Source organism: Balaenoptera physalus, assembly GCF_965194825.1.
Source record: "Balaenoptera physalus genome assembly, chromosome: 20".
Lineage (NCBI taxonomy): Eukaryota > Metazoa > Chordata > Mammalia > Artiodactyla > Balaenopteridae > Balaenoptera > Balaenoptera physalus.
In genome coordinates, this window is record NC_138901.1 from 44,204,408 (window position 1) to 44,218,689 (window position 14,282).

A 14,282-nucleotide genomic window follows, 5' to 3' on the forward strand; every position below is an offset into this window, starting at 1 on the left:
ACCCAATCCCACCATCCCCCTGCTTCCGGGGATGGGTGGGGACACTTTATCCCCACCCATCCACCTGATATCTTTTCTACTACTTCAGAGGGAAATGTCTTTCCAGTCTCCTTTGGCTTTGCACATTCACTGTGGTCTTTCCAAGTGCTAGCTCAAATCCCTCTCACGGTCGTTTCTACCCACTGCCTTCGAGCCTGTCCTCAGAGAAAAGCACACACGGTACCTGTGACATTTCCACCAACACTTCATGGGACACCTCTCTCCACCCCTGCCCCCTCTACGCCCCACTCACCGGAGTTTGTCACTCCGCGCAGACAGGTTGGTGAGGCCTAGGAGAGCCTCGTAGTTCTGGAGCCCATCCCTCTGTGTGTCCAGGAGTCTCACAAGGGGCCGCACCACCTCGTACACCTGTGGGGGGAGGCGTCAAGGAGTGGTCAGGTAGAGACCATGTCCCCCCAGTCATTTACAGGTGCCCAGCTCTAGAATTTCCAATGCATGTGCCCACCCATTGTCTGATTCAATCTTTACAATGATCCTGAGGGGCGGGATTATTTCCTTTACTTCGCAGATGAGATAACTGAGTTTCCAAGGGGACGGCCTTTTTCGTCAGAGGTAGAGCCAGGCCTGGGATCCACGCACCTCCAATTCATGGCCCTCTTTGTGGCAGCACCACGCCCCCTCCCAGGCCAGGGGTAGGGTGACAAGGGGAAGGGCCCCTGGGAGCAGATTCCTCCCATCACTACCACCCCACCGCCCCCATCACCCACCCGCTCCCCAGGGAAGGCGATGTCCGGATTGGAGACTGCAGCGATCTTTGCTAGAGCATGGGCTGCCTTCACCTTGCCCACGTCTGTGCCCTCCAAAGCCAGGGGAATCAGGGCCTGCAAGAAAGGGCACAGTCACTCCTCGGTCACAGATATACAGAGGCCTCTCTCCCCAGCCTCCCTCTCCAACTGCTGTCTGTTCTATCAGAAGTTCAGGAAGACTCTGTAATAGAGTCAACTCTTGAGCATCATGGAAAACAGCTAAATTCTTAATCACGGATTCACTCCCCTTGGTTCCCAGCACACATGGAGATCTTCGCCCGCCCTCTTCCCCACCCATCCATACGTTCATGTGGCTTTTGGAAAAATAAATCAATCATTTTTTACTTTCTGACTAAGTCAAACCTAATTGTAATAGTGGCCATTCACTGAGCACCTCCTATGAGCCAACACTTAAGTGTATTTTCTCTAATCCTTGTGACATTCTGGAAAGTGAGTGTGTGATGTTCTCCCTTGTTTTACAGATGAGGAAACTGTGGCTCAGGGAGATTAAGTAATTTGCCCGAAGTTGCGCAGTTAAAAAGGGGACAATCAAGGACTCGATGACAAGCCGTCTATAGCAAAGCCTACGGTCTCTGTCTGCACCAGGGTTCCTTCCAGTAACAAGAAGGATAAATGGGATCCCACAGTAAATCCCATGACACTTCATAGACTTAGGCACCGACAGCACAGATACCTTAATGACTGTATTCCAGAGGTCGGCTTGGGGCAGGCGGTGCATCATTCTTGGGCCAGGCAAAGAACGTGCACACACACATACACACACAAAGAGACACACATGTACACAAATGAAGAGACACAGAGACACATACATACACACAGAGACACAATTACACACATAGACACACAAACACACAGAGACACGTATACACACACACAGACGCACACACACAGACATACACACACATACACAAGTGTGCTTCTCCCCAGTGAAGCACTTTCTAGGATGGCAAGGACCCCTTAGCCCACCCAATGTACCTTGCCACCACCTTGAGCCACAATGGTACCTCGGTCCTTTGGGTTGTCACACAGTGCCAGGAATACCCTGGAGAGCAAGGATAAAGGACATTCAGTGCATGAGCACACCCTTCCCAGGCATCAGCAGGCCCAGTGAAACTCTGGGAAGTGCTACCAGTGAGCACGTGCCCCAGAACTAACCTTGGGAAGATACTGCCATGGACATAAGTGGCTGGGGAGGAAGTGAGACCAGATGTAGCTGCAAGCAGCGGCCCCATCCCTGTTTAGGGAGATGCCAAATGGCTCCCTGCTGCCCACCACCCAGGAGAAACTCTTCCACATGGAAGCACCCCAGGACCACCATGTTCCGGCCCTTGCCGTCCTCTCTGGTCTTATCTAGCACCACTCTCTCCTGTGCACTCCATGCTCCAGACATCTCCCTGGAGAACCCCGTCCTCATTCACTCATTCTCCCTCCATCCTCAGGGTCTTTGCGTACGCTGTTCCCTCTGCCTGGAACCCTTCCTTCTGCTGCATTTGAGTGGCTCCTTTTTTTCCTTCAGGGTTCCCCTGAGTTGTTACATCTTCCAGGAGGCCTTCCTAGCTGCCTAGCCACCTGCCCTCCAGTCTGGCCAGTTGGGGGCCACTGCTCGTGCTCCAGCCTGTCCTCTGTATGTCCCCCATCATGGCACCTGCCGCGTCGTGTGGTAACTGTGAGCCTGTGTGCCTCCTGTCAGGCTGCACAGAAACCGTGCCTTTCATCTTTGGCATTTCAGGGCCTGGGAACCAGGTCAGCAGAATGGACAGTGACCTCTTTCCTCCCAATGCAAAGTTGCCCCTGTGATGACCTGCCCGCCGGGTCACTTTTCAGTGTTGACCCCCATCAGCCTCCTCTTCAGACCCCTAATGGCTCATTCCCTCATTTACTCCCCACCCCCGCCATCTCCGTCTCCCCACCCAGCCTCCTGCCTCCAGGCCCCTCAGACCCCAGCCCTGAACTGCTGCAGCCGCACCTGGCCAGCAACTCTTTGGTCTGGTCAGTGAGGATGGCATTGTCTGCTTTCACCATGCAGGCCAGCGCTGAGATGACGCCGGCCTTCAGAAGCCGGTTCACCCGCTTGTCCACAAAGTCCTTCTTGTCCTGGGGAGATGAAAAGATGGCAAGGAAATCAATCCCGAAAGAGAAGGAAGACCATCCAAAACCCTAGATGACCTAGATGTTACTTCCTTGCAGGAGGCTAGCTTTCCATTAGGCTATGCATGGGGGCGGGGTGGGTAAGCAGGGGTGGGAGGGGAGAGAGAGCCGATAAAGCTGACCTAACAGTGGATTGGGTCAGCCCCAGGGTTGAATAGTCTCTACAGATAATCCTCAGGGTGGCTGGGAAGAGGCAATCTCTAGAAGCCACATTAAAACTTCATGGCAGCAGAACATGCTCTACACCCTTGCCTGCGTGAAATCCTATGCAGCTTTAAAAAATGATTCAGAGAACGACATAGCAGTGTGGAAAACATCTAAAGTATTTTCCCCAAATTGGGTACAAAATAATAACTATATTCTGATTATAACTATTTTTATTATTTTTTCTTTTCAAATTATTTATTTATTTATTTGGCTGCGCTGGGTCTTAGTTGAGCCACGCAGGATCTCTGGTTTCGGCATGCGAACTCTTAGTTGCAGCATGTGGGATCTAGTTCCCGGACCAGGGGTCAGACCCGGGTCCCCTGCATTGGGAGCACAGAGTCTTAGCCACTGGACCACCAGGGAGGTCCCCTGATTATAACTATTCTTTTTAAAACACACAGAAATAAAGAGCCTCTGGTAGGTGATATAACACACCAAAATGACAATAGTGCTCAGAGGGAGATGATGTAATCTCAAGTAGCTATTTTCTTTTCTCTACTGTCACATTTGTGTTTGTTTTGCAACATGGTTATATGACTTTGGTCATTTTTTGAAAAATCTAAATGTTTTATTGGCTGGAAATACAATGCATGTATAGTCATATACAAACCACATACAAAGTATGCCGTTGCGTGCAGGGAATCATTGTGGGGAGGGTCCCAAGGGGACTTGTGACACCTGGGCTGCCCCTGATCCCCCGTCCCTCCACTTCTCATTATTCGTACTTAGCACCCATATCCCCAAATCCAGATATCCCAGAAAATAAAATTTGTATAAATGTGGAAAACATGAAATACAACTAACTGTCAGACGTCCATGAAATCAACAACATAAACTGGAAAACGTTCATCCTGGCTCCATTTGGTTTCTCCGACTACAAATTGTCAATTCCTCCTCCCCCTCCACAGAACATTAACACTAAGAAAAAACACGAGTGCCACCTAGTGAGGGAAACTGACCATGATCCTCTTCAATTCCTCTGCGTCTTCCACCAAATCCTCCCAGACACACAGGCACGGCGCCTGAACATCGTTAACTGTCCTTCCCCCCTCTCTGGCGGTCCGGTGGTACAGCTCCCCCCCCACTCCCGGCCATCCCCTTCCCCACCTTGGGGTGCTCCTCGGGCACGTGCTGCTTGGAGAACTTGGCCAGCTGCGCCAGCTCAGGGATGACCTCCTTGACGTCGTAGCTGTTGGTACAGTTCACCAGGGTGGTGGCCACCGAGTACAGGATGGTCTTGTCAGGGGTCTGGAGGCAGGAGGTGGGGGATAGGAGGGGACAGGCAGCACGGAAACCTGAGAACAAACCACTGCCTCCAAGAGGCTCCCTCACAGGCAGGCTGGTTTGGGAGGAGCGTGGCTGGCGTGGCCCCGCGGGAGAGGAACTGGCTCTGCTCACACGGGCTCTGCTCCCCTCAACAGCACCCCAGAGCACGAACGGGAGTCCTCTCAGTGCACTCTTTGCTTTGTGCCCCTTTCAAAAGCCCAGTCCCATAGGCTTTCCATCAGACTGCGCTGGGATAGGGTGGGAGCTGGACACCCTTTGGTGGAAACTCCCTCCCACACTTCCACCCTTTAGTGGCGGGAAAGAGCGGGGAGAGGAGGGGCGCGGGGGGAGGTGACCCAGCAGAGGAGGAAGGGCATCTGGGAGGGACTGGGATGGAGGGAGGGGCCCAGAAGAGGCCAGGTACTGCCCCTCAGTCCCTCAAAAACCTCAACTCCCTTGGTGGGGGGGGAGGGGGGCGGGTCTCAGGAAAAAAATACCCTCATCTTATTCATCCTCCCACTGCCTGGAAGGCATGAAGAGTTTTGAGCCCATTTTACAGTCAGGAAAGATGAGGGCCAGACAGAGGGAAATGACCAACCCAGGTTTACGGGAAGAGTTAGGGGGTAGAGTCAGGATGAGGACAGGGGGGTCTGATTTCCCATGCTCAGTGTACAGCCCCGTGAGCCTGAATCCAGCAGATCCTGAGGCCAGAGGCCAGGGCCACACTTGCCTTGGCCAGCTCCAACATGGCCTGCAGGGCAGGGATGTCCTGAACAAAGTCATCCTTCACGTCGGCGTCCAGCGTGAGGTAGGCCAGGCCCTCCACTGCCCATCGCCGGGTCTGGGTGTCTGTGGACGTGTTGCACAGCCACCTGGGGGAGGGGAGGCAAGGGTGCTGGGACTGGGGCAAGAGTGAAGCAATTCAGGGCAGCAGGTGGGCGGCTTTTTAGGATCTGGCATCCACTAGGGCACATCCCCGAGAGAAGATGGTGGGCTTGGGGAAATAGGACCCCCTTACTTGCGGCAGTGTTTGGCCAGCTTCTCTGTCGACCCTTCTGCAAACTGCCTGAGACCATAGTCTGTGCCTCCTGCAGAGCCAAGTTTACAGAGTCCCTGGGGAGGAGGGGAGATGTGTAGGATCAGAGACACCAAGGCCTGGGAACGAGGCCTTGCTCAAACGGGTCCCTGTGGCTGGAACACTTTGCCCCTTTTCTTTGCCTGGATAAACCTCTCTGCATCCTGCAGAACTCAGGGCAGGTGTCACCTTTCTGAGATGCCTTCCCTGAGGCTTCCAGGTTAGGGTAGATGCCCACAAAGCTGGAGGTTTTTAACTTACCCTTTTCCCCCACCATTTTGCCCACGTAGATGTTTTGTGTCTATCATTTTGAAAAATCAGCACAGGATAATACTAACCATATCTGTAACCACAATGATAAACTTATGGCACAAAAACTGTCTGTGAAATCATATTTTTGTTGGGGGGCAGATTCAGATGTGCAGATTTTTACCCAGGAAAGAATTTGGACTCTTGCTAGGAAAAAAAATGTCTTCCATAAGAGAAAACTCACAATGGCAGAAGCTAAAATTAGTTTTTTTTTAATTGATATGAACGAAAAAAAAAAAAAACCAAACAAACAGATCAATGACTCAAATCTTCACTGTAATTGTCAAGAAAAAGGAAGTTATTTCTATAAAATGAAAATGGAAACAATGCAGCAGGTTTAACTGTGCTATATAGAAACCGATTAAGGAAACAAACTTGAGTTTTTGGAGTCTGCAGTGAAACTACTTGGTGGACAAAAGCTCATCAGTGTTTGTGTCGTTCAAAAGCATCGAGGAGATCATTGTTAGGGTTACGTGGCAGGGTCCCCCATCCTGAATCCACGTTCTCACAGCCTCCTGCTTATCACCCCGATCTGCAGGGGCCTGTGGGTGGATCTGGGTGCTTAGGGCGTGGTCTCCTCAAGGACAGGGACCACGTCTCATTCACTCTGGTGTCCCTGATGCCCGGCACAGTGTCTGGTACCCAGCGCACTCACCACCAGCGTGCGGATCTTGATCTTCTCGTTTTGGGTGGTCTTGTAGATATTTTTGAGCAGTGACACGCCGTTGGTGATGATGAATGTGGCACGGCTGAGCTTGGTGGAGGCATGGATGAGGGCCTCCACGGCCACCAGCTGGTCCGTCTCACGCTCTGAGCTACACAGAGCCACCATCATCTCCATCACTCCTTTCAGTCCCAGCAGCTGATTGCCCAGGTCAAAGGGGCCCTGCAGGATCCCTGACACCGTCTGGATGGCAATCACATTCTTGTCCATGTCCTGGGGGTCAAACTTGCCCCTAAAACAGAGGGCCAGCGTGGTCAAGAGAACTGGCCAAGGGGAGTGGGAGGAGTGTGAGATTTGGGGACAGACAGATTTGTTTTTGCATCCTAGATCCAACACTCATGTGCTGTGTGACCTGGGGCAATTCACTGAACCTCTCTGAGCCTCAGCTTCTTGATCTGGAAACTGAGGATAGCACTACTACTTCTCAGAGTTACGATGGGGATAAATGAAGTCATAGATGTGTTCCTCAAGAAGCACACTCAGATGGGGACTGACACTCAGGAAGTTTATTCGGGAGAGCTCTCGGGATCAACACCTGTTGGGAAAGGGAAGAAATCAGGCCTGGATGAAGGGAGGCACTGGACTGAGATGCGGTCATGACAAAGCCTCAGCTTGCGAAGAGTTCCAGAGCCGAGACACCCTTCAAAGTTGTTCCAAGTTGGGGTGAGGGACAAGTCATTGGATGCTGGCTGCCCTGAGAAGGGTGAACAGCTGTCCTCAGCCAAGGCAAGTCCCCAAAGAGAGGTGACAGGTGACAGCTGTCAGCCAACAGGCTTCCCAGAAGCTGGGGTGTCTGGTGGGACAGGACAGCAGCCACCACAGCACAATAGGGCTACCGTGATGCCTGCCGCACGACCTGACTCTGCCGTGTAGCTGAGTCACGATGTAGCCTGAGCCAGTCAATCCCCTGTCTGGTCCAGTCCCTTCCCCTAACAAGTCAGGGGTGAGGGGTAGACTAGAAGAGCCTGAAGTTTCTGCCTTCCTTTCAAAATCTACTATCATCTACTCTGCAGAAGGATCTCTGTGTGAGGACATCAGAGGTGACACACCTTCTGATCCTTCCGTGATCTGCCCAGGTTGATTTGATGTGGGGAATCCGGGCAGATGTGCACAGTGCAAATGCAGATGTGTATAAATGAAAGAAGAGAGCGTGGAGCAAGAGTCAGAGACCTGGGCTCCGGTCCCACATCTGCCTCTGGCTGGGTAACTGGGCAAGTCCCTCTGGGCGAGAGGGATCAGCCTTGGGAGCTCCGGGCGCCCCTCCAGCTCTGACAATCCGTGTCCTGTGCCTCATCTTCTTCCCACTCAGTGCCGGGGAACCAGCCTTGCATAATTAGTTGGGGTCTGCCCTTTAAACTGGTTCCTTATGCCAGCTGGTGCCTGAACCTCCACCCAGCCCCTGGCCCCTGATGAAGCACCTCCCTGGAGGGGGGAGGGGAGTGGCAGCCTCGGGCACCATTTGTTGAAGGCGGTGACCCTACCCACTCAGTGTCAGGTGACCTCAGAGGCAGCATGTACAGTCTGACCAGGAGGGGGCCTCGTTCAAACGGGCACTGGCTGGGAGATAGTTACCGGGACGCTGAAGCTGAGGTCGAAGAAGACCGGAGAGGCCCTGAGGAGCTTTAAGTGACACAAAGTCGGGATCAGGAGAAGCTATAGGATGGAGCCAACTTCGCTGGAACCCAAATCCAGGAAGCTGAGAACAGTTTTTACATTTTCAAGGTTTTTAAAAAAAAAAAATTGTGATAGAGACCTACGTGTCCCACAAAACCTAAACTTACTCACTGGCCCTTTACAGGAAAAGTTTGCCAACCCGTGGAATTGAGAAAGGAAAGCAGAGTGAAGGCAGGGTCTTCACCCTCCCAAGACTCACCTGGTGCTTTTTAAACATGCAGCTTCCTGAGCCACAACCCAGACTACTGGGTCATGGGGTGGGGGTGGGGGTCCCAGAAATCTGAATAGTTTCCAAGTATGAGGATCATTGGAATAAAGGAGAGGGAAAGCCAGCTACCATGAGGAGAGATCCACATGGGGAGGAACCGTGGCCTCCCACCAAGAGCCAGCAGCAACGTGCCAGCCACTTGAGCACGCCATCTTGGAAGCAGATCTTCCAGCCCCAGTCCAGCCTTGGATGACGGCAGCGAGGCCAACATGTGACTGTCATTTGTAAGCCCCAAAGCCAGAACTACCCAGCTGCCTCTCGGCCAAACTGCTGTCCTATTGTGAGATAACACATGATACTTCTTGTTTTAAGCTGCTAAATTTGGGGGTAATGTGTTACACAGCCATCAATGACTAATACAGAGCCCGACGGAAACGGAGCAGGACCCTATGGTCCTTCCCCCTCTATGTCCTCAGCCTGCCTTTTGTCTGTGGAAAACCTTTAGCCAAACAAGTTTAATCAGAGAAGTGAGAAAAGGCAGAAACAAAGGAAAGCAGTCAAAGGAGACCAAATAAAAATAGTCATTAAGCGAAGTCCAGGGCCTTTAGTTCCCCTCAAGGGCTGTAGATAATATTCTGAGCCGTATCCTGTGAGCTGTCTTATAGATACTGAAACATCCACCAGGTGGAGGAAGTTAACTACATGATGACCAGGCTGTAGCCATGACATAAGCTGCCACAATTCTGAGAACTGGCCTCAAAGAAATGGGAACAAACTGACCCTGGAACTAAAGACTTAACTGTACCTAAAACAATCAAGATGATACTGATCCGACCACTGCATGACTAATTTCAAGATGACTGTCAGGGCTGACTGTGCTGTTTCTGCCTGTAGCCGCCTCCCTCTGTCTATGAAAGCTCTTGCCCCCTGATTGTCTGGTGGGGCGGTGGGGGGAGTCAGCCTTTGGACAGACATCTGCCCTCCTCCCACCCCCAGGTTTCCAGCCTCCAAAATAAAGCAAACTTTTCCTTTCCACCAGCCTTGCCTCTTTACCGGCTTTAGAGCAACCGGTCCCACACTTTCGGTTACTCGACCCTCCAGGAAACTCACGTGATGTACTCCTCGCAGATCTTGCGGAAGTTATCCCGCTCCGGGTCACAGCGCAGGTCGTCGTAGAGCTTGTTGATGAGGATGGAGGCCAGCATTCGGGTGTTGTCAGTCAGGGGCAAGCAGGACGGCAGATCTGGAACCTGCCCCACTACCTTCAGGATCTTCCTCAGGCCTGCAGGACAGACAGCAGCAAGTGTAAGATGCTTGCCGGGCTCTGTCCTCACAAACGCTCCTTCTGGCTCAGTCCTGTTTTATCACCAGAGCTCTGCGGCCCGCCTTTAGGCAGCACGTAGCTTATCCAACGTGGCTAGGAGTTGGTCAGACCTTGGGTGGGACAGGTAAACGGGAGGGGGAACATCCTAGGTAAACATTGGGAGGCATGAGACTCTGGATGTGGCAGGGAATTAAAAGTGCCTGGCATGTATATGCATAGCCGATTCATTTTGCTGTACAGCAGAAACTAACACAACATTGTAAAGCAACTATATTCCAATAAAAATTAATTTAAAAAATGTAAAAATCAAAAATAAAAGTGCCTGGCAGTAAATTTTGTGCTGTGTATTTTAACACACACACAAAAGCACTGGGAGGGCTGGAGAGTCATTGGAAGGGGCCTGATGAACCAACCCAAAGCCCCCAGCCTGGCTCTCAAAGGCCTTCATCAGATGCACCGGCTCCACCTCCCCAGCCTCACCCCCTACCCTTCCCTTCCGCTCTGCCCTTGCCTTGAGCATCTCATTTCTCTTCTGCTAGAACACTCTGGACCTCCTCGTCGTCCACGTCTGCCCCTCCCTGAACCGAAAAACTTACTTCAGGCTTGACATCCTGGTGGCTCCCCTACCCTGCAAGTCTTCAGCCCAGTTTTCAGATATTGCTCCCCATCCCATAAACCGTGTGGTTGGGCCTAAATCCTAGCGCAGAGAGAAGTCGATTGTCAATGCCCAGCCTTTGTAATATATGCAGAGAAGACCAGAACTGGAATGGGGGGGAGGGTGTTGAGAGGGGGAGGGTTAAAGCACTAGAGTAATTTGTTCAAGTCTAAGCACTTACACATGAACTTTGCTGAGATCTGTGAAAACCAAACAGGGGAAGTGCTATATCAAAAGAGAATAATGGTAAAGCTGCTAAAAGCTGACTTGAACCTTTTAGAACAAGGTCTGGTCTATATGTCATTATACCTGTGGGAGAATTTATCACAGCAGATCATAAAGCCACAGGTATGATTCTTGAACGATCGAACAAGGTGATTTAGGAGAGGGGTGGTGTCCTGGAGCTGACATATTTAGTGACTATCTCTTGGAACATTGTTACCGGACTTTGTATAATGTACACTGGTGCCGTTTCTCCCTCTGGAAGGCCTGTATTTTGCCATCCTGAGACTTGAGGAACGTTACCCCTTGTTGGTGGAGTCTTGTTTGTTTTTCTTTTGGCACTTGCCTCGCTTGTCAGGAAACTCCGCCAAGATGTTTTTGAGTGTGTTGTGGGTGTGTTCAGGCCCTGAATTCAGAGCCTGGACCTACACCTTCACCAGCCCACTGGTGGATCCTAATATGCTAATGACTTTTCCTGGCTTTTCAGTTGGGAATGAAGACTTCTCCCAGACAAGAGCCGCACCCCTTCCACCGTCTGCTGGTTGCCTGGTACCCTGGTGCCCACTGGAAAGGCTGGCATGAGCCCCAGACCCTCCCACCTTCTCACCGTTATCCACCACATAGATGGTGTGTGAGTTGTCGTGAATGGCGAGGTCCTTCCTGGGGACGTTCTTACTGAGCAGGTTCAGGGCCTGATCCCTGCCCTGGCCAGACACCTTCTTACTGACCAGCATGTCAAGCAGGTGGTTGGTGATCTGCTTCCGGTCCTTCTTGGTGTCTGAGGAAGGAGAGGACAGGGGTAAATAGAGAGGACCAGGGCATCTCAGGTATATAGGACCAGGGATGGCAGAGGCTTCTGGAAGGACTCTGGAAATATTGAATCCACTGCTTCCCAGATTTTGGAATTTCCCAGGAGAGTATAGTATCTCACTCCAAAAAAGGGAGGGAGATCTCTAGACAACACCCCCAAGGGGTCCTCCAGCTGCTCTGAACACTGACTTCTATGGCAGCCCATTCCATTCTTGAACAGTTCTGGTTCTTAGAAAGTTCTTCACGCCCAGGCAACGATGGGCAGGGATCCAAAGGTGCTTCGTGCAGTTTTTAATACACTGATTTAATTAAAATGTTTTCCAGAAAGGAAATTTACACTCCTTACAGACATTTTACTCCCCGCAGATTCAGACATGCTGGGAGCCTGAAATTCAAGCCTTTGCCTGGGATGCCAGGTCTTCCCTGCCCACTGGGGATCTTAAAGGCAAATGCCTCCTCCTGCTTTTGCCGTCTGAACTCTCTGGAACTTGGAGATTTTTGTCCTCATTCTAGATTGTAGCCCAAAGGCAAGCAGGCAGGCAGGTAGAAAAGGAAAGATCTCCAAGCCATGTTATATAAATAAATGATGAAGGAACGGGGCTATCTAACTGGAGAAGGAAAGACACAAATGTACATGATAGCTTGTCTTCAGATAAAAGTATGTCATGAGCGTGAGATAATAGACTTATTCTGTGAGGCTCCACAGGGCAGAACTGGGACCAGAAGTGAGTGGGACCACAAGGAGACAGATGTGAAATCAATATATGGAAGAATTCTTTAGCAGAGATGTCCAACAGCTCACTCCCTCCGGAGGAAGTTGTGGCCCCCAATGAACCACACCTCTCAGTATTCATGCTCTTGGGGAGTCCCCTCCCACACTGGCCCTGGATTGCTCATGTGACCTTACGGTACACTCAGAGGCTTAAAAGCACTTACACGTTGGGGCTGTCCATTCAAAATGCAGCCACCATGTTACATAGAAACCCAAGCTGCCCACCAGAGAGGCTACAAGGAGTAAAACCAAGATACCCTGGCCAGCATCTCCAGTTAACCACCAGCCATCTGAGTGAAGCCATGTTGCACCCTCCAATAATTCTAGGGCAGAAAAGGATCCTTACCATAGTAAGTCAGAACCACATCAAGAATTCAAGACTCCAAGCGGGTTAATTACTAATACACAAAGAGCTCTTTGGAATCAATAAGAAAAACACTGTTACTCCAACAGAGGAAATAGATAACAACATGAACAAACCATTTGAAGACAAAGAAATCCAAATGGCTAATAAGGATAAGGAAAAATAATGTCTAATTCATAAATTTTTAAAATTCAAACAGATAATTATTACCTACTGAATAGGAAAATGTCTTTAAGAATGATTGTATTTGAATCTGGTGAGAATGATTTGAGGCTGGAACTCTTATCATCACTTGGTGAGAGTAAAAATTGATGCACCCTCTCAAAAGGAGTTCGAAAGTGAGGTAGTGAAAGAGCTTTAGTTATGTTCATAGCATTTGACTTAGTACTCCCATTTCTAGGAATTTGTTCCAAGAAAATAATTACAAATGCAAACATAGGTTTATGTTAAGAATGGCTACTGAAGTGTTTTTTATAAGTATGAAATTAAAGGCAATCTAAATCTCCAACAATATAGAGCTGATTGATGAGTTATGATATATCCATACAATGGCATGTAATGAAATTATTTAAGATCAAGCTTTCTATGAGTGAACCTGCCTCTGTGACCTTCCCAGCCAGAGCAGGAAGTTCTAAAATGATGTCTAGGACCTGGATATACAGGAAGAAGCCTGAGTTTGTATATGCATATATGCAGGAATGAGACAAATGTTAAATTAATAATTATTCAAGTAAAAAGGAATCCTCTTTAAGAATATTAAACGGTATGCAATAGTAATATAATGCTCAGAAAGGAGAAAAACACAAAAATATCCATAGCTGAATCCCAACTCTGTTAAATAGATATTTATATGGATGGATAGAAGAAAGATTGGAAGGGGGACTTCCCTGGTGGCACAGTGGTTAAGAATCCGCCTGCCAATGCAGGGGACGCGGGTTCGAGCCCTGGTCCGGGAAGATCCCACATGCCGCGGAGCAACTAAGCCCGTGAGCCACAATTACTGAGCCTGCACTCTAGAGCCCGTGAGCCACAACTACTGAAGCCCGTGCGCCTAGAGCCCCTGCTCCGCAGCAAGAGAAGCCACCGCAATGAGAAGCCTGCGCACCACAATGAAGAGTAGCCCCCGCTTGCAGCAACTAGAGAAAGCCCTCGCGCAGCAATGAAGACCCAATGCAGGCCCAGAAAATAATTAATTAATTAATTAAAAAATAAATAAAATACTTTATAGAAAAAAGAAAAAAGACTGGAAGGATACACATGGCAGTGATAGTAGTGGTTATCTGGAGGGGTGATTACAGGTTGTTGGGATTTTTTTCATCTTTACATATTTCTAAAATTTTCCACATTTCTCCATAAGCCGCTGTTACTTTTAAAAATTGTTGTAAAACATGCATATAATAAAATTTACCACTTTAACCATTTTAAAGTATGCAGTTCAGTGGCATTAAGCACATAAACACCGTTGTGCAACCAGCACCACAATCCATCCACAGAACTTTTTTCAACTTGCAAAACTGAAACTCTATCCCATCAAACAACTCCTTATTTCCTCCTCCCCCGCCCCTGGCAACCATCATTCTACTTTCTGTTTCTATGAGTTTGACTGTTTTAGAAATCACATATACATGGACTCATACAGTATTTGTCTTGTTGTGACTGGCTTATTTCACTTAACATAATGTCCTCGAGGTTTCTCC

General features: G+C 49.7%; 2 protein-coding genes across 6 annotated transcripts in view; one reads left to right on the forward strand and one right to left on the reverse strand.

The window, feature by feature from the left end:
* NLE1 (notchless homolog 1) overlaps positions 1-14,282 on the forward strand; it is an 86,756-nt gene that overhangs the window by 52,169 nt on the left and 20,305 nt on the right. The window lies entirely within an intron of this gene.
* The window catches only part of UNC45B (unc-45 myosin chaperone B), a 28,931-nt gene that overhangs the window by 6,086 nt on the left and 8,563 nt on the right, over positions 1-14,282 (reverse strand). For all 5 annotated transcript variants that reach the window (XM_082439978.1, XM_082439977.1, XM_082439979.1 and 2 more), the window contains exons 8-17: positions 11,247-11,417; positions 9,549-9,720; positions 6,488-6,788; positions 5,467-5,561; positions 5,179-5,320; positions 4,290-4,430; positions 2,794-2,921; positions 1,803-1,869; positions 768-881; positions 293-408 (exon numbers count right to left, since the gene is read on the reverse strand). In XM_082439978.1, coding sequence (XP_082296104.1) covers positions 293-408; positions 768-881; positions 1,803-1,869; positions 2,794-2,921; positions 4,290-4,430; positions 5,179-5,320; positions 5,467-5,561; positions 6,488-6,788; positions 9,549-9,720; positions 11,247-11,417 — 1,447 coding nt within the window. The remainder of the gene's footprint in view (positions 1-292; positions 409-767; positions 882-1,802; positions 1,870-2,793; positions 2,922-4,289; positions 4,431-5,178; positions 5,321-5,466; positions 5,562-6,487; positions 6,789-9,548; positions 9,721-11,246; positions 11,418-14,282) is intronic.